Genomic DNA, 25,778 nt, shown 5'->3' on the forward strand with positions numbered 1-25,778 from the left:
GTAAAATCTAATGCTCTACTCATTTAAAAAGTGAAGTGATAGATTCAGAGGAAGGAATTTAAGTAACATAAAATAAATATTATAGCATTGGAGGGGATGAGCTGAGATGGGGTTTTCTGGGTGATGAACACAATTTCTTCAGAGATGTAATTATATTAATATCTGCTTGCATTTTCAAAACAATCTAATGTAATAAAATATTTCCCTACACAATACTGAAATGACAGATGTGTTATAAAAATGTACACTTTATTACATCGTCAGGTAGGGTACATCACTGTTCCTTACAATCCTACTTCTCAAGTACAAATATTTATGTTCAATAAGGTATTTACAAATAGGTTGACTTTCTAACATCTTGGGAGGGCAGCAATGAAAAAAATTATTTTTATCTTCATTAACTGACCTTAACAAAAAACTAAAAATGCTTCTTTAGACTGAATCAGACCAACACATTGATGTAATCAGCAGGTTTTTTTCCCCCACTGTTGCAAGTGTTCTGTCTCCCCCAACTTTCAAATTCATAAAAGCTGAACATTTGAAAATAAAATTGGGGCTTACTAGGTAATACTTTTGGATAAGAAATAATATACCATACATGATGTCAGTTATCCTGCTGTAATTACATTGTAACTATTCCCCTGCCAACTTTATTAGTTTGTGTTCCAGAGCTGCTAATAAAGATTAGCTAATGTCCCTGGCTCAGATAAAATCAGGGGAATCTAAAAACTCATAGCTAGTTTACTCAAGTACAAATTTAGTTAAAAAAGCCAACAACCTGAGAACCAAGAAAAATAGTAAAATGCAGGAGAAAAGAGGCAATGAGATTAAAAAAAGTAATCAGGAACTCTGCCTGACCCTATTGTTTACATTCTGGATCTTCACTGAATGAGACATTTCCTATTTAGAATAGAGGAGCTGCTTATGTATTTCTCTTGAGCCATTACTTACTGTTTGACTATACAGACATAAGAATAAAAGATAAACAAATGAACTATTTCTTTCTTTTAATTAGCTTCCCCACCTAAAATATTGAAAAGACTGCAAGAATAGGGAAAAGTTGGTGATTTTCAGAACTGAATGTTTCCATTATTATTGACTTTTATTTCTGCATCATGCAATTTTGTGGCCAAAATAAAACAAATCTATTCATCCACCAAGAGCTTTTTGAACCCTCTCTTAAAAATAGTCCGCAAATAGTTAGCAGGTCTCCCACCCCAGTTCTATGCAGCTTTTTGCTCATTTTGTGGTATAACAATAAGGTAAACTGATGCAAAGGAAGAGGCCAGGCTCTATTAGCATCCAAAATACCCTCCTGAAGATACATTCACCTTTAGCTTTAGTAAAAGAATAGTATAAAAGTTAGATCTTATTCATTACACAATTGAAGAATTAGTCTTAGATTTAAATTTTCTATTTCCCACTCCCCCAAGTTGATAGATGAGTAGAAAGTACTGAAATTTAAACATCACAAGAATAGAGTTAAATTTCATCTGCTTGTGATAGTCTGATTTGGAAGTCTCATAAGAAACAACTAAGGGCTGTTAGAAATACCAATTAAACAATTTTTTTACCAAAAAATGGGGTACACTTTAATACACATCTACTATCAATACAGTATTCAGCACACATGCCTAAAATATCCATTATCTTAAAGTGAAATATGAGAGCGCGTACAAGATGGGTGCTTCAATAAACTGTACACAAAACTACTAACAAACATTTTAAAAGCCTTACAAAAATGGATGAAACATGGTTCTTTTCTTTTTAATTACAGATACTTACAGATTTTCACATTTACTGGCTAACCTCTACAGGAATAACTTCAGATATAATTGGTTTCTCTGAGGTATGATCACCTCGACTGAGAACCACATGCAGCTTTCAGATGGGTAGAAAGCACTCTGCTTCACTAGTTATACTTACTTCTTGGTATGTGTTTGCAATAGATATTAAAGGCTCATACACATTATAGCAGAAGACTGCATATTCTTACTGGCAGTTATACAATATATTATATGGATGAAATTATTTAAGGGATATCACTATTTTATTTTTTGTGAAGCTGGGCAGAAATTAAATGGAAATATTTGCATTGTATGTTTTGAGCAAGCACAGATAATGCTTTTTGCTGGGGCAGAATGTGCCACGTATGAACTTTACGAGCATTTTCTGAAGCTTTTTGGGAGTTTCTATGATACATGTACACTGCCAAAAATCCTTCTGTTAGAAAATGAAAGGGGTTTATCTTCATTTGAATGAGGAACTGCAGAGAACCTGACCATGTTGTCATGGCTTAGAAAACACAAAATGTAGTATTTCCATGCTTATTGCAATTTAATCATTAATTCAACTAGGTTTGGTGGGTGCCTTCAATCTGACAGTAGGTGTCCTCATTTGTACTTTTGCTTGCTGATTTTGGGCTTCAGATGGTACTGGTGCCTGGGCTGTATTCTGTACACCCGGGGCTTGAATTTGGGGAGATGCTGTTGTAACAACTTGCTGCTGTATCAGTTTCTGCTGGACCACTTGAGCTGTAGCAGTTGTTGCTGGAATCACTTGGACTTGCTGTTGACCAGCAGTAGTCTGAGACAGTGTCACAGTTTGGGGCTGAGCCTGAACCTAAAAATATTATAAATGACAGAAAATAAAAATATGGTTCAACATTAAATACAGAGTTCGTCACTAGTACGAACATGCCTAAAATATGCCTAAAACATCACAGTGTAACAGTTCACTTGTACGGTCTTACTTCTGACTGACAGGCAGGTGAACCAATCATAGTAGATTAGATAGATAGATAAAGCTAGTGAAGTGTGTGCCCCCTCTATCTATTTATCTATCTAAGAATGCACCTATCTAAGTGTGTTTGAGAGTCCATTTGTTTGAGAACTCCTCCTAATAGTAAGAGATAGGGCCACCAAATTTGGTAGGCGGCTTCTTCTTCTCCTAACTTAAAGCAAGGTCAGAATTTGGTTGAGCCAGGAGAAAAGAATAGTTACTTACCTGTAACTGTTGTTCTTTGAGATGTGTTTCTCATGTCCATTCGAATCAGGTGCGTGCACCACATGCACCGCGTCTGCCGGAGCGTTTTCCCTAGTGGTACCCGTAGTGCCAGGAGGGCGCCCCTGGAGTGGCACCCTATGGCGGAGCATAAGTACCCCTACCGGCCTTCTCCCTCCTCAGTTCCTTCTTGCCAGACTCTCCGACAAAGGAGAGGCAGGGGGGGAAATCGAATGGACCTGAGCAACACATTTTGAAGAACAAGTTACAGGTAAGTAACTGTTCTTTTCTTCTTCGAGTGGTTGCTCATGTCCATTCGAATCAGGTGACTTCCCATTTACGGAGGAGGGGTCGGAGCACCAAGAAAGAGAAGTCCATGAAAGCTGAACAATCCAGAACATATTTATTCCAGTAATATAACACAGGAAACTGTTAACTAAAGTGCAATGTGGTACGGAGAAAAAATAAACATATTTACAACACAGAGCTGAGGACCGCAGAGCCCAACCCTGCGTCCTTCCTGGCCTGCTGTGTCAGCACATAGTGCGCCGTAAAGGTACACACTGACGACCATGTGGCTGCCCTGCAGATTTCTGTAATGGGAACCTGCGCCCCAAAAGCTACAGAGGACACCTGCGCCCTGATGGAATGTGCTGTAACCCGGGGCGGGACCTTCCCAGCCAGGACATAAGACTCCTTGGACAACCTCTGGATCGAAATAGGGAGCCCTTTCATTCTGTCCGGGAAAACCATGAACAGTCGCATGGACTTGTGAAAGGGTTTCGTTCCGTCAACATAAAAGGCTAATGCCCGCCTAGCGTCTAGGGAGTAGAGTACTTGCTCCCTAGGAGAGGCATTGGGGCTTTGGAAAGAAAACCGGGAGGTAAATTTCTTGGGACAGATGGAACGGTGACACCACCTTGGGGAGAAAGGCCGGGTGAGGGTGAAGCCTCACATTATTCTCTGAGAACACTAGGTAGAGGGGGTTTACAGTTAGCGCCCTCAGCTCGGAGACCCTGTGAGCCGACGTAATGGCTACAATGAACGCAAACTTCATAAAGAGGTGCTTCAAAGAACACGTAGCCAGCGGCTCAAAGGGGGGGCAACACAAGTCTAGACAACACAAGGTTAAGGTCCCAAGCGGGGAGAGGGGGTCTAACCAAGGGATATGACTCATCCAAACCCTTAAGGAACCTTTTGACGACAGGTTCAGAGAACAGAGAGACTCCTGCTGATCCAACATGGAAGGCGGAGAGTGATGCCACATGGATTTTGACAGAAGAGGTAAAGAGACCACCTGACCTAAGCTCAAAAAGGTAGTCCAGAATGGATGGGACAGGAGCACAGGACGGGTGTACCCCCCTTTCTGGACACTCAAGACAAGAACCGCCGCCACTTGGCTGCATAGGACCGCCTGGTGGACGGCTTCCTGCTACCTAGGAACACCATCTGCACCTCCTGGGAACATTCCATTTCTGATTGGGTCAGCCACGGATAAACCAGGCCGTCAGGTGGAAAGAGTTGAGATTCGGGTGAACCATGAGCCCCCAGTCACAAGGTTGGGTGAGGAGATCCTGAACCAGTGGGAGTGTTATAGGCTCCTCGGTGAGCATGTCTACCAGGATTGGGAACCAGAACTGACTGGGCCACCGAGGGGCTATCAGGATGACCGTGGACCTGAAGGGGACCCTGGTCAGAACCCTGGGAATTAAGGGGAATGGAGGGAATGCATAGAGGATGCCTGCTGGCCACGGTATGGTCATGGCATCTCCCCTGGACGGGACAACTTCGACAGGAACGTCTCATAGGCTCTCCTGACCACCCTGAGCTCCCAGACATTTATGTGCAGGGCTCACTTTGCAGGAGACCACAAGCCCTGGGTCCTGTGACGCCCCAGGTGCGCTCCCCAACCCAGGTTCGTGGCATCTGTCACCGGTGTGATTGAGGGGGGAGGCACAGTAAACGGAACTCTGCTACACACCACAGCCTCCTGAGTCCACCACTGTAAGGTGGCGATTACCTCTGGAAGCACTGTGAGAACCATGTCCCAGAGACCCTGGACTGGTCGAATGACTTTGCTAACAAGGCTTGCAGGGGTCTGAGCCTCATTTGAGCATAGCGTACCACATATGTGCATGCCACCATGTGGCCCAGCAGTCGTAATGGGGAACCGGGTTAACTTGGAGATCAGCTCCACTATGGCCAGAAATCTGTCCCTGGGGAGGAATGCTGTCACCACCCTGGTGTCCAAGAGAGCCCCCACGAATTTGAGGCGCTGAGAGGGAGTCAACAGTGACTTTTTCTCGTTGAGCATGAGGCCCAGTCTTACGAAGAGAGTTCTTGTAAGGGAAACATAAGCCTCTACTTGTTGGTAGGATCGACCACGAATCAGCCAGTCGTCTAGGTACGGAAAAACGTGTACCCCTTTTTTTGCGGAGGAAAGCCACTACGACCGACATGCATTTTGTGAAGACCCTGGGTGCTGTTGAGACACCAAACGGGAGCACCGTAAACTGCAAGTGACAGCAGGATACAATAAAGTGGAGGAACCTCCTGTGGCTGGGTCTTACTGCCACATGGAAGGATGCATCCGTGGACACCACAGCAGGCAGGATGGAAAGCGCTGAAGCCGTAGAGGTCGCCATTGAAGAGATCGGCGTCGGTGGTACCCGCATGGCCCATGGGGCCGATGCCGGTACCTGCATCAGTGCTGAAGAGCCCGGCGCCTGTGCTCATATTTGTGCCGAAGAGCCTGGTGCCAAAGACTGAAGCGGCACCCTGGCCAAGAGGGTCAGGATCAGTGCTGGTGCCATTGACGGTGCCACAAGGCTTGAGTAAATACGGTGCCATTGATGGTGACACAAGGCCTGAGAAATACGGCAAAGGAGCAGCCAAGACCAGTTCCGGGAGAGGTCCCAGCACTGATGAGGGTCGAGGCTAGTTGGGCACCGCGTGAGGCCTGGCAGCCTGCGTCGAGGTTGGCACCGAGGTAGGGGCAAGCGGTACTGGTCCCACAGGGGACGGTCCCGCTGCATATGTGACCGGTGCCGACCAATCCAACCGGTGTGGAGGAGAAGCCGGTGCCAACATGGCTCCCGGCATCGAAAACCTCGACCTCTCCGCCTCAACCGACAACGGAGGGGAGGCAGTGAGGCTAATAATCAGGTCCTGCGCTGCTTCAAAAGTGTCCAGCATCGAAGGATGATGTGAGGGTAGCTGACCTGGACTTGATGGTCGTACAGCTCTCTTATGCCGCACCGGGGATTCAAGGCGACAGTGCAGGCCGAACCTGGACTTCTGGCTCAGAGACCTATCCCACGAAGACCTTAACTTCTTTGGCGTGAGTGAGAACAGTGAGTGAGAACAATGCCGAGGCCTCAGTACCGAAGTCCGTGCATGGGATGAAGCGTTGCACGTTGACGCTGGTGCACTGCGCACCGTGGAATGTCTGGTCGGTTCCGGCTGTAAAGCCACCTCCATGAGGAGAAGCTTCAAATGCGAGTCCCGCTCCCTCTTCGTGTGCAGCTTGAACGACCTGCAGATCTTACAGGCATCTGCTAGGTGACCCTCACCCAAACACTTCAAACAGCTATTGTGAGGGTCTCCCTTGGGCATGAATTAAGCGCATACAGCGCAAGCCTTAAAGCCTTGCGGCCCAGGCATTCCTCACGCCCGAAGGGGGAGAAGGAGAAACACAAAGAACTGCTAAGCATCTAACTACAGTAAACTTCCGATAATCCGGCACATTTAGGACCCAGGGGGTGCTGGACTATCAGAAGGGGGGGCTATGAGGGGTCTGGAGTGGGGTGGGAGGGGATGCCACCCTGGACCCCTCATAGCCCCCCCTTATGATAGTCCGGCTCTGCCCCAGGCATCCTCAAGAGCAGCTGCGGTGCTGCCGGGTTGGTCCTGAAGCCCCGAGGGGCAGCGCTACGGGACCAACCCGGCAGCACCCCAGCTGCTCTGCTCCCGGCTTCCCCGATTCAGCTGCTGGTCAGTTTCAGCAGCAGCTGAATGGGGGAAGCCTGTCCGGCTGCCCCAGCACTTCCGGGTTCCTGATGGTGCCGGACCATCAGGAGTCCCGGAGCATTAGATGCAGGACTAATGGAGTTTTACTGTAATTTGAACTATTTACAACTATCTATAACACTAAGAGAAATGGGAACCATTAAGTACTCTAACAGAGAGACACGCTCCAACGACCGTCATGGGCGGTAAGAAGCAACTGAGGAGGGGGAGCTTATGCTCCACCATAGTGGCGCCACTCCAGAGGGCGCCCTGCTGGCGCTACGGATACTGCTAGGGAAAACGCTCTGGAAGATGTGGTGCGTGCACCTGATTCAAATGGACATGAGCAACCACTTGAAGTAGTCCCAGAAAGGGACTGTTTTCCATAACATGCAAAGGGAGGAGCGGGTGTTTGGAGGAATGCAAAACTGAGAGTGGCCACTGGAGGGCAGAGAGCCTGCAGGGAAGAGCTATCCTGCAGAGTGTCCACTGGGGACAGCGGAACCACCAAGGGAGTGGCCAGCATGGCTAGGGCTCTGCATCTTGCCTGCCACCAGACAGGATAAGTAGACTCTCCTGCCCCAAACCCTTCCCTCCTCCCCACCCCCAGTGCCATGGGGAGAGGGAGTGAGAAGGCCCCTGGTGGCTGGGATGGGGGGAGGGACCGGGGCAGAGGGGAGAAAGCACCCCTGTGTAACTAGGGAAGACTGGAGGGAGAAAAAAAAGATCTGTGCTGGATGGGACCCATGCCCTGAGCCCCTCCTCATCCCCCAATCATCACTTTTATTTCCCCAACCTCCTGCACTGCCCCCCACAAGCCTGTGCCTTGACTCCTGCACCCCGCTACACCACCAGCCTCCTGCACTGAAGGATCCAGGCAATGCTGGATAATTCTGCTAGTTTACAGTAAGAAAGAGAGATAGCACCTCTAGCACCGTACACCAGATCCAAAAGTGAATAGAACTGTTACCCACCCTCCTTGTAGTGGGCCAGAGAGCCTGAACAGAGGTGGGGAGGATATGGGCATTAGATTCCAATACAGCTGTATTCTTCAAGAGAAGGAAAGCAGGGAGGAGAGCAGGAGGGTTGGAAGAGATCAATGGAAGATCATCAGCCACTGTAAATAAAGGCATTGGAGTCCCTTACCCCATCTTTACAGAAGGTGGAGAAGGGAGGGATGGGGCTATAGCTGGCATACTTCTGTTGAGTAAGATAGCCTAGTCCTGCACCTAATTTGACCAGCCGTGGCCACAGAGAGGGGCTGCATGGAGGTTCTCAAAGTTTTCCAGCTTATCTATTTTGAGATCACAGGAATACAAATAGAGGAGCAACTTCAATGGCCACTGCCTGCATCAGAGGCAGAACAAGGAAGAGAGAAGTGAAGCTTTAGGACAGCAAGTGCTCTGTCAATCAAAGAGGAAACACATCCCTTGTGAAGTGGTGCATTAAGGGCACAGAAAAATTCTGAACATTCAAGATAGTAACTAACTGTGCTTTCACTGAAGTCAATGTAAAACTCACACAGCTGTAAAATGGGAAAAAGGATACATACCTCCTTTGCGAGGGGCTTTCAGATCTATTTATGTACAGTGCTATATAAAAGCTATGTGTTATTAAGTGAAAGCAGACTTGGTCAACACTGATCATTTGAATATCCTGCCCTCAATATTTATTTTTGTTGAAAAAAAGTAAGACCTAACATGTTTATGGCTAATGTTCTGAAAGCCATTATTTCAAACAGTTTAAAGTTGACTATCAGCTACTTAGTTTTTAGTTTCATCTTCATTCCCCTCATCCTTGCTTGCCCCACCCTGATTCTGTTGCATTGAATATTTATTTTCTGTGAAGCATCTAGCACATGTTGGCCATGACAAAATAACAAACAAACTTGTAACTATTTCCCCCATGCTTTAAATAGAACAAATCACAGAGTTAGCTGCCATTAGTTTAATTCTCTTCGTGTTTATCCTTATCTTTAAATCACACATCTTGATGATGAGGCACAACTATTAGATGCTCTCTTCAGCTCCAGATGAAATAAGACAAGCTTGTTTAGGATCATCAAGAGTAATAATAAATAGAAATATACAGCATTTGATCCTATGCCCAATGACTGCATTTCTAATTTTTAGGGAAACCCCCCCAAAATATTAAGTATTTAACAAATAGTGCATACTGTACACGAAAAAGAAAATTACATTTATCTGAATAAGATAGACTGAAACAGACTGTATATCTTCTATTGTGTTACATTGTGTATCTTCTATTGTGTCACTTTACCTGCTGGGAAACCGAAACCATCTGCTGAATATTGGCAACAGTCGTTTGTTGCTGGACCACTTGTGGAAGCTTGGCAACCTTTAGATGCATAAAATAGAGAAGATTCTTGTTAAAAGAAAAATGACAGTTATTTTTTCAATACACTTTGTAAAACGGTTTATGACCGGTTTGGTCTATTCCGGCGATTACCAAGCCACAGCATTTTCTGAAAGAGCAAACTATCCTTTGGAAATTCCCCCCAGAGGAACTGGACAGTGTAGTGAGGAATTCTGCACTTGGGCAGTGTTTTATTTTCATTAAAAGCTTTAAGTTTATTGCACTAAATAAATCTTTTGGGTCAATCCACACCTTGTATGTTAGAGACATTGTTGCTAAGCAGTTAAACTAGAACAAGCTTAGTAATTCTAAAGGGTTGGACTGTCACAGCCTTTACTTGATTATGGAGGGGAATAAGGTTTCATTTCTTTAATCTCCTTGCTTGCCCAGTTAGATAGTGAGCTAGTTAAGCAGAAACGAGCAGGAACCACCAGTCTGCTACTTCCCATTGTATGTAGTGTTGATGTATCCATGTTGATCCCAGAATATTAGCAGAGATGGGAAAGGTAATACATTTTATTAGACCAACTTCTTAGAAGAGCTCAAAAGATTGTCTCGCAAACAGAAGTTGGTTCAAAAAAAGATGTCACTTCATGCACCTTGTCTCCACATTGCAAACAGTTTTGTAAGGAAGTGGTGGCAAACGGGAATAAAGCCAGGACTCTATTCCCCCTTTCCCAATCACTACTCAGAACTGTTGAGGGGTGAGTAGTGAGGAATAAGCTGTTGGATGAAAAGGGCTTAACTTACTCCTCAAAAGAAAGAAGGGTGCGGGGGAAGAATCATGGCTCTCCAAGTTACCACTCATTCTCTTATCTGCTCCTGGGTACTAGAGAGAACCCACAGCAGTCTACAAGGCTGCAATTGTACCCAGCGAGTTTTACAACCACAATCTGTTTTTAAGAACGTAAGAACATATAACCCGTATTGAGGCCAGCACTTAAACTCCAACCTGCCCGAAGAGCAGTAAAACTGTGGTCTTTGCTAATTACTAGTCACACAATATAAACTTCAAGGGAAGAAATTGTGCCCCTGTACCTGTATCTGTGCCTGCACTTGCTGGGTTCCACCGGGTTTTTGGGCCTGAGGAATTGGAGTTGTCAGGAATTGGGTTTTAATGGCTGGCTGTGCACTATAGGTAACTTTCTGTTGTTGTGAAGTCTGCTGTTGGGATTGGACAGCAACTTGTTGAGCGTTTATCTGGCGCAGAAAAATAGAAATCAGTGAGTACAGCACACTTCTGAAAAGATACATTGCTAATCACTATGCTTCAGTAATCAAATTTACTAGATTATTTCAGAGTTAATATTCAACAAATAAGTGTTGGTGAAAAACCAATGCACACAGAAGAAAAAACATTTCTGAACACAATGAACTTTCAGAACTTTACACAAACTTATAAACTTTAACTTGTAGCAAAGTCAATTTGACATTTTCCTCACTGAGAGCAAGGTCCGTGATAAATTTGAAGTTTCACGGATAAGTTGTTTTTATGATATTGTGCAAAAGGCACGTAGAAAATTTACTTGATGAAAATTCAGCACTTTTCCATATTTGGGTATATTTAAAGTCCAAAATTTTGTTTATTTTAAAACAGTTTTGGGCATGAAAAATCAACCAAAGTGTGATTTTTTTCAGAAAATTATTAAATGCCCAAAGATAGATGCTTATAATAGAAGTGCATTCTCTACCAGAATTGTAGTTTCCTAAGTAAGTCTTCTGGGAATACATAGATCCTTCAGACCCATTCATCACAATCTGAACTGCTAAAAGTCTATGAATAATCTAGTGAAGACTTTGGTCACAGATGCTGTCACAACAATGCATAAAAAGAACAAATGAAGGAAATACCTTTTGCTGTACAGTAGCTTGGCCTTGTGCGACTTGGGGCTGGATGGCTTTCTGTTGCTGTCCTGTTGGATGATGCTTCAGTTTTAGCAGCTGTTGAACATGCAGAGGTTGTGCCACTACTGTCTGTCCTCCTGAAAATTAGGTAGTATATGTGAAACACTTTCAACTCATTTTTAAAGTTGACTGAATTTCAAACTGTATTTTTCAAATCTTGAAATGAGAGGGAGAAAGCATCTAGTACAAAACTGAAGTGTCACAGAACTTTACAAAAGCATATTGTGAAATTATACTGTACTCCCAATATATTGAAGTACCTGCGGCTTTCTGTGGCTGTCCAATCGCCACACTAATCCCAGCAACCGTAACAGGGAGAGTGGTTACTCCTGCAGATGACACGACAGCAGCTGGAACTGACACCACTGGAGGCTTTGCCAAAGTAACCTGCGCTGCCTGAGGTGTTTGGGCCTGGATCTGTCCTTGTGCTTGAAGCTGGGAAGCAGGAACACGAGTCTAAGCAGCAAGGAATTAGGATTATTGTACAGACAGAGAATATTTGGTGTCATTGCAAGATAATTGTATGTTAAAAACTATGGGCCTGATTATCATTTATGCTAAAGATCCTTTACATTGTTCTTAAAGTGGGTTTAAATTACATTTACACTCACTTTATGTCAGAGCAGTGCAAGGGGGGCTTCAGTGTACATGAGAATCAGATGCTAGAGTTACATACAACATCTCATTCATTTTAACGAGTGCAGAACTAGCTGTTTAAGTGCATTTTAACGGAGTGTACTGCAACTTACAAGACGAGCAACCTGCAGGTTTGTCACAGTTGTGCCCGTAAGTACTGCTCCAGGTCGGGGTGCCGTGACAGCAGTAAGTTGTTGAGTTTGTTGCTGCTGTTGCACTTGTACTTGTGTTGTCTGTTGTTGTGTCCCTGGTTGTGTCTGTTGTTGTGCTGCTTGCTGTTGAGGAAGCTGCAGTTTCTGTTTCTGCAATTTGATCAGCTGCTCCTGAAAGTACAAACATTTTTATGGTTTTCAATTTCATTATTGGTTTTAGGCATGGAGGATACATCTCCTGTATCTACAAGTTACGGTTGTTCTCCCAGTTCAGTCCAATGAGCAATGAAACAAAGAATGTGGCTCTGTTAAAGAACAGATACCTAGTGCTTGTCTACTGTTTTACTGGGAATACTGAATAAACTTAAACTAGTTCGCATCAGTGTTCCCTCTAACATTTTCTATCCTTGTTTGAGTTGAATTTTCTTTTGGGCAGGTTGAAATTTCTTATGTGAAACACCAATTGAGGTAGTGTGTGGATGTGTACTGCCAACAAACCAAACCAAAAACCAAACCAAACCAAAACACACACACACACACACACACACACACACACACACACACACACACACACACACACACAATATTAAAACAAGGGATAAATAACATGGAGCAATGCTTACGATATTTAATATGAAATCAAATAAAAAAAGATAATTAACAATATCTTTGGAATACATGTATCATCATCCTAACAACTCAAGCTAGTAAACACACCAACATACATATTATCCACAGACTTCAGCTTTAACATGCTAACAAATCTACGGGTCAACTACAAATAGCATGACTAATACAATATTTACTGACACTGGAAAGGAGAGTAAAAGGCATTCACTAAGGCTTATACAGTTTCTCTGGAAAGTGTTTAGGATCCATGCTATAAAAACAGATCAAAGTTCTCTTGGTTTGAAACTTTCATCTTGTGTGTGTCACCAACTCAAAAGGGTAGCTATGTTAGTCTGTAACTGGAAAAAAAACAATGAATGGTCCTGCAGCACTTTAGAGACTAACAAAACTGAAATAGTAGAAGCCCCAGAACAAATTAACACATGGCTTCAGGGTTTGTAGACAAATGTTTTAAAGAGCTTACAAATAAGGTTTCATCCTACAAAACAACTAGCTTCATACCTAGTACTTGCTACTTCTGACTTATAAGATCCAGAACTCTACCACATAACAAAGATCTGGCCTTAATGAAATATTATGTATTAATTAGTAACACAGATTTTAAAAAATCATTAAGATCAGAGTTTTAGATATCTTCAATGCTCAAAAAAAAATTCTATTAAAATTCTTTGTCTTTCTTACCTTAAGCCATTAACACCAATGTAAACTTTGTTTAAAATGTAATCATTCAAATGTCCTGGCACACATCCATCCCATACAGCCTCCCCTTTTGTCCCCCCGGCAACCCAGGCAACTCAGTCAGACAGAGAAGAGGGTCACATCCCAAACAAGAGAAAGTGAGTCATATCCCAAACTCCCTTCACACCTCCATCTTACTATACAGATGCCAGCACCCACCCACTCTCCTTCCCTCACCTACTCCTGTGCAATGTCCCCTCAGCCCAACCAGGGGCTGGGATAAAACCCTGCTTCTCAAACTAGCAGCAGTCTGCCCTGTCCTAACTCCCAGAAAAAGCACAAACAAATTATCCATACCTCCTCCACCTCACAACATAAACTCTTCCCCCCACTTCCCCATCTGCACTGCACCTCAATGCCAGCATCCACCCACCCTCCCTTCCCCCACTTACCCTTAGCTGCCCTTTTTCAGGAGGCTTGAGAGTGCTAAATTTCTGCCCCTCTCTTCCTATGCAGAAACAGAACTCTCCAAACTCCTCTCCCCTCTGACCCACTGTCAGCCAATTACTGCCTCCCTCCTTCCCCCAGTCACTTATTCTTTTATCTTCCTTCTTTACATGCTCTGGGAGCTGTTTTAAGCATGGAAACAGCTCCATTTAGCTGCTTGCTTAGTGAGATGATGCCCCGTCCTCTGCTGCTCAGCTGAGCTCCCTGCCTGCACAGGAGTTTTGGACTTCTGAGTAGAGCTCAGAAAACAGCTGTGCAGTTGCTCAGCCACATAGCTTACAGGGAACCTACATTATTGCGCTCTGTATTGCCATGACATTTTAGTCTGAGCAGCAGTGAATTTGACAGAGAACTCATGTTTTCTGTCTAGTATGAGAACATAAGTCACCACAGACATAATCACTGGTAAATGTTTAAAGAAAGGTATGAACAGCATTCTTGTTATCTTAGGAATGTTTCCCTCACCTGTGATAACTTCCCTACAGTTTTTATTTGGGCTGGAGACTGGGCTTGCGCCTGGGTCTGAATCTGTGGGACCTGCACCTGAGCAGCCTGCTGCTGCTGCTGCTGCCTGAGAAGCTGGAATTGAGCCGGTGTGATTGCTTTGCCAGAGAGTTGAACTGTTGGCGTAGCTGTAAATAAAGCAAAAAGGTTCTAAAGTGAAAATTACAATGTGATTAATTTAATCAACTTCACTTAAAGTTTTAATGCAACAATTAAACCTGTTATTTTCTGCTACACTAATTCCGAGGAGAGATTCAGGATTAGATTAAAGGAAAGAGACTGGATAGAAAGGTCCAAATGAACTATATTGGCAGGAATGCAACAGAATCATTCTTAGCAGAACAAAAAAGATAACTAATCTATATGGCTCTATTGCTCAACAAACCATTTAGAAAACTCAGACTCACATCCACAAGATTACACCAATTTATTGCTTTACACACCACCTTATTTCTGTGTCAGTAGTTAATGTCAGCACAGTGTTGGCTGCTAATGCTCAGGTATTAGCAGTTAAGTGAAAACTAATCCCAGCTCCTGCTGACAAAAGATTATGTTAAAATCCTCTTGAGCAGTTCATAGTTACATGGCTCCAGAATTAATTGAGAAAAATCAAACATTTACTTATGTATGTTACAATACATGCAGGTTGAACCTTGCTAGTCCAGCACTCTCTGGTCTGGCGACATACTAACCTCCTATGATTCAGCAAATTCTCTGTTTGGACACAGTCAGATTCTAGGTGCCGGACTAGAGAGGTTCAATCTGTAGAACTTTTCCCATAACACCTTTAATTTTAAGATCTCAAGAGTTTTATATACTTCACTTAAGCATACAACAGCCATTCCTTTTCCTGTGAGGTATCTTCATTTCATGGATGTACAAACCAAATACAGAATATATCACAATTAGAGATCAGAACAGAACAGTACAGAAGAGGTTTACTGGAACTCAAGAGTCCCAGAATGAGTTCTCTATTCTAATCACTACATTAGATTTCCTCTAACAAGCCTTACCCTGTCTTAATGTAGTGTCTGAATAAATAGTATGTAGAATCTCAGAGAAGATAATGTGCCACAACATTGTTTAATACAATTTATTATAAACTCTGGGGTGTACTAAAAGAGCATGTAAGTGAACATATGCATTTATTTTATACTGAAAACTATAGAAAGGAGACCCAATTTTCTCTGCTTTGTAAACTTATGCTGTTTATTAAAAGTGGCATAAAACAAAGTCCAGCTCAAACTAAGAGTAAATGAACGTAGACTGCAAATAGTTTTTCTTGATTGCATAAACAGAACAAATAAATACTTTTGTTTCTTGAAAATGGGGAAAGGTCACGAATAGTCAGTAAAACTGTATTTGCTGCAGTTACATATAATTATAATGAATGTTAATTACAGTAGTGCCTAGGAACCAATCAGAATATTTTCTCTATTTTGCACATTGTAAAACTTAATGGAGGAAAATATAACTTATGGTACTAAGGATAACTGGTTTTAAAAGTTTTCAGCAGCATTTAACAATTGTACTGTTGATAAATTCTGACTCCAGTATTCTGAGGCTGAGATAATCAAGTAAGCTACAGGAAGTTTAAGCACTTAAAAGTACACTAAGAAAGAAACCCCATGCAGTGTTTACCTGGTGTAACCTGAGTCACTAAGGATCTTGCCTGGGTCTGTACTGGAGTTAGGTTGGTAGTTACCACGGCTGATGCTGTCACAGATGTTACTGCTCGAACACCTTGGGTAGAGGCTATGGTCACCAATTCTGGTGCTGCTGCTGTTCGTTGCTGAGTATGCACAACCTGAGCAGAAGTACCACCTCCTGAGGTCTAAGAAGAAGAAAACCATTATTCTTCACTACTTTCAACTTGCATTTAAAATCACAGAACCTTCTGGAAACAAAGAACATATTGTTAGGTACAAATGTCATAAATAAAAGCAAGTATGTACATACCTCTCTAGTCTGTCTAAAATACTTCAAGATATCTAATGAATGGCCAGTCACAACATTCTCAGCATTCTGAACTGGAAGCCAATACTCGCTCTAATTTTTTCTATCCATGTGCAGAACAAATTTTGTTATATACACCAAGGCAAGTGAGAATGTGTACCACCAGAAGAAATACATGCTGCTGCTGGTGGTTGCTGTGCTAATCAGCTAGATGGCCTTTGAATTTCTCCTGGGAAGACTCCCAAGCACTCAGCTGCCAGGGAACACTGCTCTTAACTATAATACTGAAGTGTGAATTTTCTTCCATTTGCATTCATCATTTTTAGAGGTCTATATTTTCACATATTTAAAAAAAAATCACTGATAAGACATAGACTGGCAGACCTAAAGGCTAAATGATGTAAAAAGTCTTCTCCTCTAATTTCTCTTATTCCGAGTATCCAGGTCTCATTTAGAATAATACCACATTTTCACTAGCTGCTACAGTCTACAACTAAAAATAATTAAATTACAGTACAACTACTGCCATTCACTCACCGTCAGTGTCCCAGGTATAACAGGTGAAGCGAGACGTTTATTGATAGGCTGAAAGGTAGCAGCAGGGACTCCAGCAACTGTATTCACTATAACATTCCCACTTACAGTAGCTGAAAGTAAAACCAAGAAAAATATGAGACTACAAAAACAAAGTAGCTTTTTTTTTAACCTATACCCCAAGTGCTTTCCTAAAACATCTTACCAGTCTGTATACTTGTTCCAGTGACCGCTGTTTTGATTGCACCAGCCTGTTTAGAATAAAATTTGAATAATAGTTCTGAGAAAAATCAGAAAACAACTTAGCACAGATCTTTAAAATGACTTTTCTATTTAACATAATATAACTGCCCTATTGTGAGAATAAGAATTAACGACATTTATAAAAATTTTCCAATAAAGCACACAGTTATGTATGTATAAGTTCATCACATTGCACTTGTACAGCTATGCACATGTACAGTCTCCCAGAGCTGTGGTACTTGGATTCTTCTCTAACAAAATTAAATCAGCACTATATGCATAATATAACACACACACTCTGCAGCCTTAGAAACAGCAGCCTGAATTCTGTAATCAGCTCCAACAGCACTGACTCTGGGCTTGTTCAGAGCCACACTGAAGTTAGAAGGCATTTCATGGGCCTGATTTCATGGATCCAATTGCAGGATCAGAGTTGTAAAGTGGTATAAACAGTTCTTCTCTCCCCTCCACAATCACTGCCTCCCACCAAAGAGTGTATGTTGTTTCACAGAGCTTTTAGGTTTTCATCTGCTTAACAGAATCTAGACACCAAGGAGTAATTTTGTGAAAACTTCTTACATCACTGGGAATTAATCTGGCCTACAGTATCTACAGGTTAGCACGGGTCAGAAGTGGTGTGCTGAGATTTAATTTAATCACTTCTATTTATGGGCCTGCATGCCATTGATAGTTTTTCAAGTTAATAATACAGCAACAGCATTACTTACAGGAGTTTCATTAATAAATAAATTAAGATGCAGTCTTAATTTTTTTTAAATCCTGTGGTACTAAAACAGTAAGATCAGAGTTTTAGATATCTGCAACACTCCAAAAAAATTCTGTTAAAATAATATTTTTTCCTCTTTCTTACTGTAAACCATTAACACATACATAATCTTTGCTTGAAATGTAATCATGCAAATGTCCTCCTAGCACCCCCCATGCAGTCTGTTTTCCTACCCCGCTCCAACCCAGTCAGAGAGGACTGCAATCTGGATTGCAATAAATGAGTCAGATACCCCAAATAAACTGTCTCCTGCTTCCACCTCACTGCACAGATGATAACACCCACCCACACCCTCTTTCCCCCACCTACCTACCTGTACAATCTGCTCCTCCCAAGCCCAGGTGGGGGCTGGGATAAAATCCTGCATCTCAAACTAGCAGGCATCAGCAGTCTGTCCTGTCCTAACTCCCAGCTAAAGCAACTCCCGGACGTTTATATGGAGGGTCCGTTCTATAGGGGACCACAGACCCTGAGTCCTGTGCTGCCCGAGGTGTGCTCCCCAGCCCAGGTTGGAGGCATCTGTGACTAGCGTAAGGGAGGTGGAAGGGGTGCTGAAAGGAACCCCACTGCACACCACAGCCTCCTGGGTCCACCACTGTAGGGAGGCTAGCATCTCCGGGGGCACTGTGAGGATCGAGTCCCAAAGACTGACTGAAGGCCTTTGCCAACCAAGCCTGCAGAGGTCTCATTCTCATTCTGGCATAGCATACCGTGTATGTGCATGCAGCCATATGGCCCAGGAGCCTTGAGCAGATCTGAGGGGTCATGACAGGGGACCGCGTTAACCCAGAAATCAGCTCCACTATGGAGAGGAACCTGCTCCTGGGGAGGAAAGCTCTTGCTACCCTTGCAACGAGGAGGGCACCCACGAATTCGAGATGCTGAGAGGGGGTCAGGGATGACTTTTCCTTGTTCAGCATGAGCCCAAGCTTTAGGAAGAGGGCCTTCGTGAGTGACACGTGAGCCTTTACCTGCTCGTAAGAGCGACCTCGGATTAGCCAATCGTCGAGGTACCCCTGCTTGTGGAGAAACGCCGCAACCACTGCCATGCACTTGGTGAACACTCTGGGTGCCGTTGACAGGCCAAAAGGGAGCACCATAAACTGAAAATGGTGCTGGCCAACAGTAAACCTGAGAAACCTCCTGTGGCTGGTTTTGATCGCCACATGGAAGTACGCGTCCTTGAAGTCGAGAGTTGCGTACCAGTCTCCTAACTGTAGCACTGGAATGACTGAGGCTAAGGTTATCATTCTGAATTTGTGTTTTATGAACGCCTTGTTCAGATATCTTTGGTCCAAGATGGGACGGACTCCTCCTTTTGGTTTGAAGACAACAAAGTATCGGGAATAGAATCCCCGTCCCCACAGGTGTGGAGGGACCTCCTCTACTGCTCCCTTTCGTGAGGAGCACGGACACCTCCTGACACATGATGTGTTCAAGAGGGGTGTCCCTGAAGAGGGACGGGAAAGGGGGGTTGGAAGGTGGCCGGCCCAAGAAGGGAATGGCATAGCCTCCATTTACTATTGTTAATACCCAGGCGTCTGTTGTGATTAGTGCCCAAGCATGGGCAAAATGGGATAGCCTGGCCCCAAACGGGGGGCCAGGGTAGGAGACTGGTGCGCAACTCTCTATCAGCACATCAAAATTGGGGCTTGGCCGACGGGAAGAGCTGTGGGGTCCTCCCCGCTGGCTGTCTGCCCTGGGGAGACGGCAACTCCTAGCGCCTGGGGGGTGCGCAGCCGCTCCGGAACCTCCACCGGAGGCCCGGGAGCAGCGCCTCCAGTAATCCCCACGGGGGACCTGGGGCTGCGCCCTCCCCTGTTGCCTATAGGGCAGCTGGCGACGCTGAGGGGCAGGCGTGTGAATGCCCAAGAACTTAAGGGTAGACCTTGTGTCCTTTAGCGTATGGAGCCTAGAGTCGGTATGCTCCGAGAACAAAGTTTTGCTATCAAAGGGTAAGTCCTGGATAGTATTCTGGACATCGGGGGGAATCCCAGAGACTTGCAGTCAGGCACCATGGTGCATGACAACCCCAGATGCCTTAGCACGGGCTGCCGAGTCAACTGTGTCCAGGGACACCTGGAGAGCCGTCTGGACAATAAGCTTCCCCTCTGAAGCGATGGCCGCGAACTCCTGGCGGTCCTCAGCCAGAAGCCTGTCCCTGAATTTCTCCACAGCCTGCCAAGTGTTGAAGGCGTCCCGGCTCAACATTGCCTGTTGGTTTGTGATGCGAAGTTGCACCGCACCTGTGGCGTAAACTTTACGACCCATCAAATCCAGGTGCTTAGGCTCTTTCGCCTTTGGAGAGGGTCCCGGCTGGGGCAGCCTTTCTTTTTGAGCTGCAGCCTGCACGACCAGGGATCCCGGGATGGGCTGCGAATACAGATGTTCATGCCCCATCTGTGGAACATAATAGCCCCTTTCAAGGTACGGGTCAAGGTCGCCGGCGTCTGCCACAGGGCATTAGTAATCTTGGCCACCGTTTTGTTCAGCGGCAAAGCCAAACGTGCGGGTGCATCATCGGCCAGGATGTCCGCCACTGGATCTGTATCCTCTATGACAGGTTCCACCGGGATGCCCAGATTGGATGCCAGGCGACGAAGCAACTCTTGATGCGTACAGGCATCCATAGTAGGCAGATTCGGTGCTGGGTCTGCCAGGGCCTCATCAGGAGACGACGATGAGGACAACTCCTGCATCGGTGCCGGGTTTATGGACGGTGCAGAGTGCAATGCTGGTGGAACATATTGCGCCACCTCCGGGCCCGGCTCCAGCACTGGGACCTCTGCCGCTAGGTCGGGCTGCGGTGCCCCGTGTGGGAAGGGGGGAGGTCGAGACAGTGACACCGAGGGCTGCAATCGGCGACCCGAAGCCTCCGACACCAGAGAAGGAGGCACTGGTCCCTGCCATTGATGATAAGCCCAAGGAGTCCAAAAAGGCCACTGCGGATGCGGGGGCCAGGTTTGCTGCATCAGCGAATGGTCCCGCCAATGTCGAGAACGGGATCTATGGGTCAAGGATGCTCCCGAGGACCCCGAACGGATGGAAGTGGCGTCCGAATCTGATGAGTAGTCGGACTCCGGCACGGGCGAGCCGACGAAGGGTGCGGGGCAAACCTGGCCATGGATTCCAGCTTGCCGGCATGGATACGGTGGGGGTGAACGTGTTGTGGCACCAGGGGTCCCATGCCCGGTGCCGGGAAACTTGCCGCCGATTGCGGCACCGGGGTGCTTAGGCCCGGTGCCAGGAGAGTTGCCACCGGCAGTTGCGGCACCGGGGTGCTCAGGCCCGGTGCCGGGAGAGTTGCCGCCAGCAGTTGCGGAACCGGGGTGCCCAGACCCGGTGCTGGAAGAGTTTTCGCATGGTACTGGGGGACCCAGGCCCGGTACCGGACACGGCGTTGGGAGAGCCGCTGAACCACTCAGGCTCGGTGCCGAGTGTCCTGATGCAACTGTCAACTGGGGCACCGGCAAGGTCCACGTGGTTGATGCAGGTGCTTGCGACGGTGCGGAGACGGACACAGGTTCCAGGGGGCTAGGTGCCATGGAAGACAGTGGTGCCACAATGGACGCCACATGGCTGAGAGAGTACGGTACCGGTGCCGCCAAACGAGGAGCTGGGAGAGAGACCAGCGTCACTGAGGGTCGGGCATGGCCCGAAGTTGAGCGAGACTGGCGACCCGGTGTCGAAAGTTGTGTCACTGTTGAGGCGATCGGTACTGGTCCCACATGGGATGGTCCCGACGCATAAGGCGCCCGAGCATGCCGGCCAGGGTCATGCGGAGGCGAAGCCATAAGCAAATCAGCCTTTGGCAAGGGTGACCTCAACCCTTCCACCTCAACTGAAGATGGGGGGGAGGTAGTGAGGCTAATAAGGTCCTGCACCACTTCGAATGTGTCTGGCGTGGATGGGCAGTGAGAAGGCAGGCGCCCTGGACTATCGAGACCTTCTCGCTGACTGTGGCGCACCGCAGTCGATGTATGCACCGGTGAGCCGGCACCGCGGTACCCGACCAACGTGGTCTTTTTTAAAGGGGATCTTCCGTGGGACTTCTTCACCCTCTTGGACGCCGGAGAGTGAGACCGGTGCTGGGATCTCGACGTGGATGCACGGTGCCGAGGAACATCGCATGTAGATGCTGGTGCGCCGCGTACCGTCGGATGCTCCGACGGCAGCGGCTGTAACGCCGTCTCCATGAGGAGAAGTTTTAGGCGGGAAACTCTCTCCCTTTCTTAAAAGACTTGCAGATCTTACAGGCGACTGCGAGATGGCCCTCACCCAGACAACTGTTGTGTGAGTCGCCTGTGGGCATAAACTTCCCGCAGGCAGTGCACGCCTTAAAGCCCTGAGGCCCTGGCATTCCTCACCCCCGAGGGGGGAGAGAAAACAAAGAACCTAACTATCTAACTAAGAGAACTATTTACAATCAAGGTAGAAGAACGGGAACCATTAACTAACTGACTGACTAAGAGAGACAGAGACGCTCCAACGACCGTCACGGCGGTAAGAAGGAACTGAGGTGGGGCAGCGCCGGCAGGGGTACTTATGCCCCGCCATGGCGGCGCCACTCCAGGGGGCACCCTGCCGGCACTACGGGTACCACTAGGGAAAATGCTCCGGAAGACGCAGTGCACGCAGTGCGCACACCTACTTCGAATGGACATGAGCAACCACTCGAAAAAGAACATAGATTTACTTTTATATGCAGATGTTGAAGCAGCTATTTAGCTTAAAAATCCAAAGCCAACAAGTATGCAGTATCATGGAGGGAAGAAGTCTGCCAGAAAATCTGCTGGGCTGAGGAAATCTGAATGCCTCTATTTAAAATCATTGTATTCCCACATCTTGAATACTGCATACAGATGTGATTACCTCATCTCAAGAAAGATATATTGGCATTGGAAAAGATTCAGAAAAGGGCAACAAAAATGATTAGGGGTTTGGAACAGGTCCCATATGACGAGAGATTAAAAATACTTGGGACTTTTCAGCTTAGAAAAGAGGAGACTAAGAGGGGGATATGACTGTTGTAGAAAAAGTGAATAAGGAAAAGTTATTTACTTATTCCCACAATATAAGAACTAGCAGTCACCAAATGAAATTAAAGCCGGTTTAAAGCAAACATAAGGAAGTTTTTCATCACTCAGCACACAGTCAGCCTCTGGAACTCCCTGCCAGAGGATGTAAGACTTCAACAGGGTTCCAAGAAGAGCTAGATAGATTCAAGGAGGCTAGGACAATCAATGGCTATTAGCCAGGATGGGTAGGAATGGTGTCCCTAACCTCTGTTTCTCTGGAGGTGGGTGACAGGAGAGGGATCACAAAAGGATTACCTGTTGTGTTCCCTCCCTCTGGGGCATCTGGTATTGGCCATTGTTGGAAGACAGAATATTTGGCTAGATGGACCTTTGGTCTGATCCAGTATGGCCAGTCTTATGTTTTTATGTTTTACTGTCAGTAACTGAGGGGGTCAGAACAGGGGCTGGCAAAGACTGATCCATAGAAAAGCAACAAGCCCCAGACAGACATAGCTCGGAACTTGGGGGGAAATAATGAATGATGGTCTGAGCTGCTAGCAGAAATATCCACTGGCATTAGAAGCAGCTATTCTGCTGGAGACACGGAGAGAAGCAAATGTCCTAGGTCTAATGCTGGGAGCATATTACTGAACAATGTACAGACCTATTGGCTTTCTGGCAGTGCCTGCAAATGGGCTGAAATTCTCATTCACACAGGGTATGTCTACACTAGTGTTATTTCGAAATAGTTATTTTGAAATAGATTTTGAAATAACGTGTCTATTCCCAAAATACATTTCGAAATAGCATTTTGCTATTTCAAAATAGCACGTCCACACTGAGTGGACTCTGAATTGCATTTAAGGCTGTTGAGAACCAGTTCCGGCAGGGCACCAGGTCAGGACTTACTGTGTGTGACTGCTGCCTGAGGCTATCTGAGGTCTGTGCTTAAAGGGACTCCCCCTCCCCCCAGACAGCCAGTTCTAAAGTTTCCCTGCTTGCTTGTCTACCCCAATGAGGGACAGAAAAGCATTGTGTCTCTGCATGCTCTGGTTGCCCTCACTTGGGACACCACAGCACTCTGCAACATGGAGCCAGAGCTACCCCTGGGCATTCTGGTGCTTCTCTTGGACGCATTGCTGCGAGCCTGGCTGCACTTTCTGCAGGCTGCTATCCGGGAGGTCCATCAGGGGGCTGTCAGTATCCAGGAGGCCCTGTGGGAGAGCTTCCACCCTGAGGAGCACTAACAGTCTCCCTGGTGTGCCCCACTGGGGTCTTGTGCCTCATTCCTCCCTCACATCCTTCCATTTACCCCTCCCTAATCCTCCTTCCTGATGTAAAATAAAATACACATATTTTCATTAACACAAACTCTCTATTTAACAAAACTGGTGAGGAGGGAATAAAACTCTGGTGAGACTGGGGAAAGGAGGCGGGAAAGGAGAGAAGAGAGGGTGGGAGAAGGAGGGGGAAACCTGGGAGGAGGGAGCTGGAAGGGGGAAGCAAGGGGAAGAAGGGGGAGGGTGAGCTCGGGTTTGGGGGTCTTGTTGGACCAACTTGATTGTCATGCAAACCAGCTCCTGGGTTCGCATGTGACCTTTGATGGCCAGGCTGGCAGCTATCCTGCCATAGACAGCCGTGTTCCTCTGTCTAGTGCAGAGATCATGGATGCTGGGGGCATCCCCACTAAACCTGAATAAGGTCCATGATCTTCACTCTGGACCAGGAAGGTGCCTGCCTCCTCCGGGCCCTGGCAGGCTGCTCCTGGGGAGATGGCTGCCAGTGGCTTGCTAGCTCATGTTCTGGGGCCACTGGTTCAAGGACAGTGACTGCTGGCTCTGGGCTGGCAGGCTTGGAGCTGGCACAGGCACTGTGGCCAGAGTCTACCCCTTTAAAGGCTCTGGTGGGGTGGGAGGGAGAGAAGTGTTCTTGGTTGAGGCTGAAGGGGCCACCAGGGCACCCTGGGAAGGCTGGAAGCCCCCTATTTCGAAATAAGTGTCTACACAGCACTTATTTCAAAATAGATATTTAGAATTTGGCGTTATTCCTTGTGGAATGAGATTTACCAAATTCGAAGTAAGCGCTCCAGTATTTCGAATTTATTTCAAAATAGCGGTTTGGCTGCGTAGATGCTAGGAAAGTTATTTCAAAATAAGGACTGTTATTTCAAAATAACTGCTGTGTAGACATACCCACAGAAAGATAAGATGCAAGGAGGACTTGCATGTGACTGGCCACCCAGCCCTGATTTGCGGAGCAGCTCCCTCCCTACCCTCTCCTGGAGCAGGAGGCTGAGCCTGTAAAGCAAGGAGTGACATTAACCCAACCCTCCCTGCTCCTGCCAGCTGATCACCCAGGCCAAGTAGGGACAGTCCCAGGGACGTGGAGCTCAGCATAGGGTCTTGCTGGGCAGCCCTGGCCCCTATGCTATGCTGTACGTGCGCCTCTCCCACCATCCCCCCACAGCAGGAAACCAGAGCTGCACAACAATCCTGAGGCTCAAGCTGCTGCTTGGCTGCTGCGTGTGGGGGAGGGAGGACTGAGCTCCCACCCCGTGCACCACAGAAAATTGACTGCATGCCATTTATGGCATGCATGCATGTATCATCGCGGGGCCTGTTGGGGCAGTCTGACAGTGTTCCTGCCCAAGAACGAACGCTTCTGGTTGGTTGGCATGTGCATGCCCAGGAATTTAAGCACTGCATGGGTGTCCTTCAGGCCATGGAGGCACTGGTCCGTCTGTTCTGAGAACAGCGAGAATCCTTCGAAAAGAAGGTCCTGAATGGTGTTTTGGAGTTCGGGGGGCACCTGGGACCCATGCAACCAGAAGCTGCGGTGTAG

General features: G+C 46.2%; 1 protein-coding gene across 11 annotated transcripts in view; it reads right to left on the reverse strand.

Moving 5' to 3' along the window:
* Positions 1-230: 230 nt before the first annotated feature.
* EP400 (E1A binding protein p400) overlaps positions 231-25,778 on the reverse strand; it is a 105,405-nt gene continuing 79,857 nt past the window's right edge. For 10 of the 11 annotated variants that reach the window (XM_089775213.1, XM_075898397.2, XM_089775214.1 and 7 more), the window contains 10 exons: positions 17,095-17,140; positions 16,893-17,002; positions 16,041-16,233; positions 14,361-14,527; positions 12,042-12,251; positions 11,553-11,748; positions 11,239-11,369; positions 10,426-10,587; positions 9,292-9,369; positions 231-2,622 (listed from right to left, as the gene is read on the reverse strand). In XM_089775213.1, the coding sequence (XP_089631339.1) occupies positions 2,350-2,622; positions 9,292-9,369; positions 10,426-10,587; positions 11,239-11,369; positions 11,553-11,748; positions 12,042-12,251; positions 14,361-14,527; positions 16,041-16,233; positions 16,893-17,002; positions 17,095-17,140 (1,566 nt within the window). In that variant the 3' untranslated portion in view covers positions 231-2,349. The remainder of the gene's footprint in view (positions 2,623-9,291; positions 9,370-10,425; positions 10,588-11,238; positions 11,370-11,552; positions 11,749-12,041; positions 12,252-14,360; positions 14,528-16,040; positions 16,234-16,892; positions 17,003-17,094; positions 17,141-25,778) is intronic. The other variant, XM_075898394.2, reaches the window with a different exon arrangement.

Source organism: Pelodiscus sinensis, chromosome Z, assembly GCF_052426305.1.
Source record: "Pelodiscus sinensis isolate ZL-2025 chromosome Z, ASM5242630v1, whole genome shotgun sequence".
In the NCBI taxonomy this organism is placed as follows: domain Eukaryota; kingdom Metazoa; phylum Chordata; order Testudines; family Trionychidae; genus Pelodiscus; species Pelodiscus sinensis.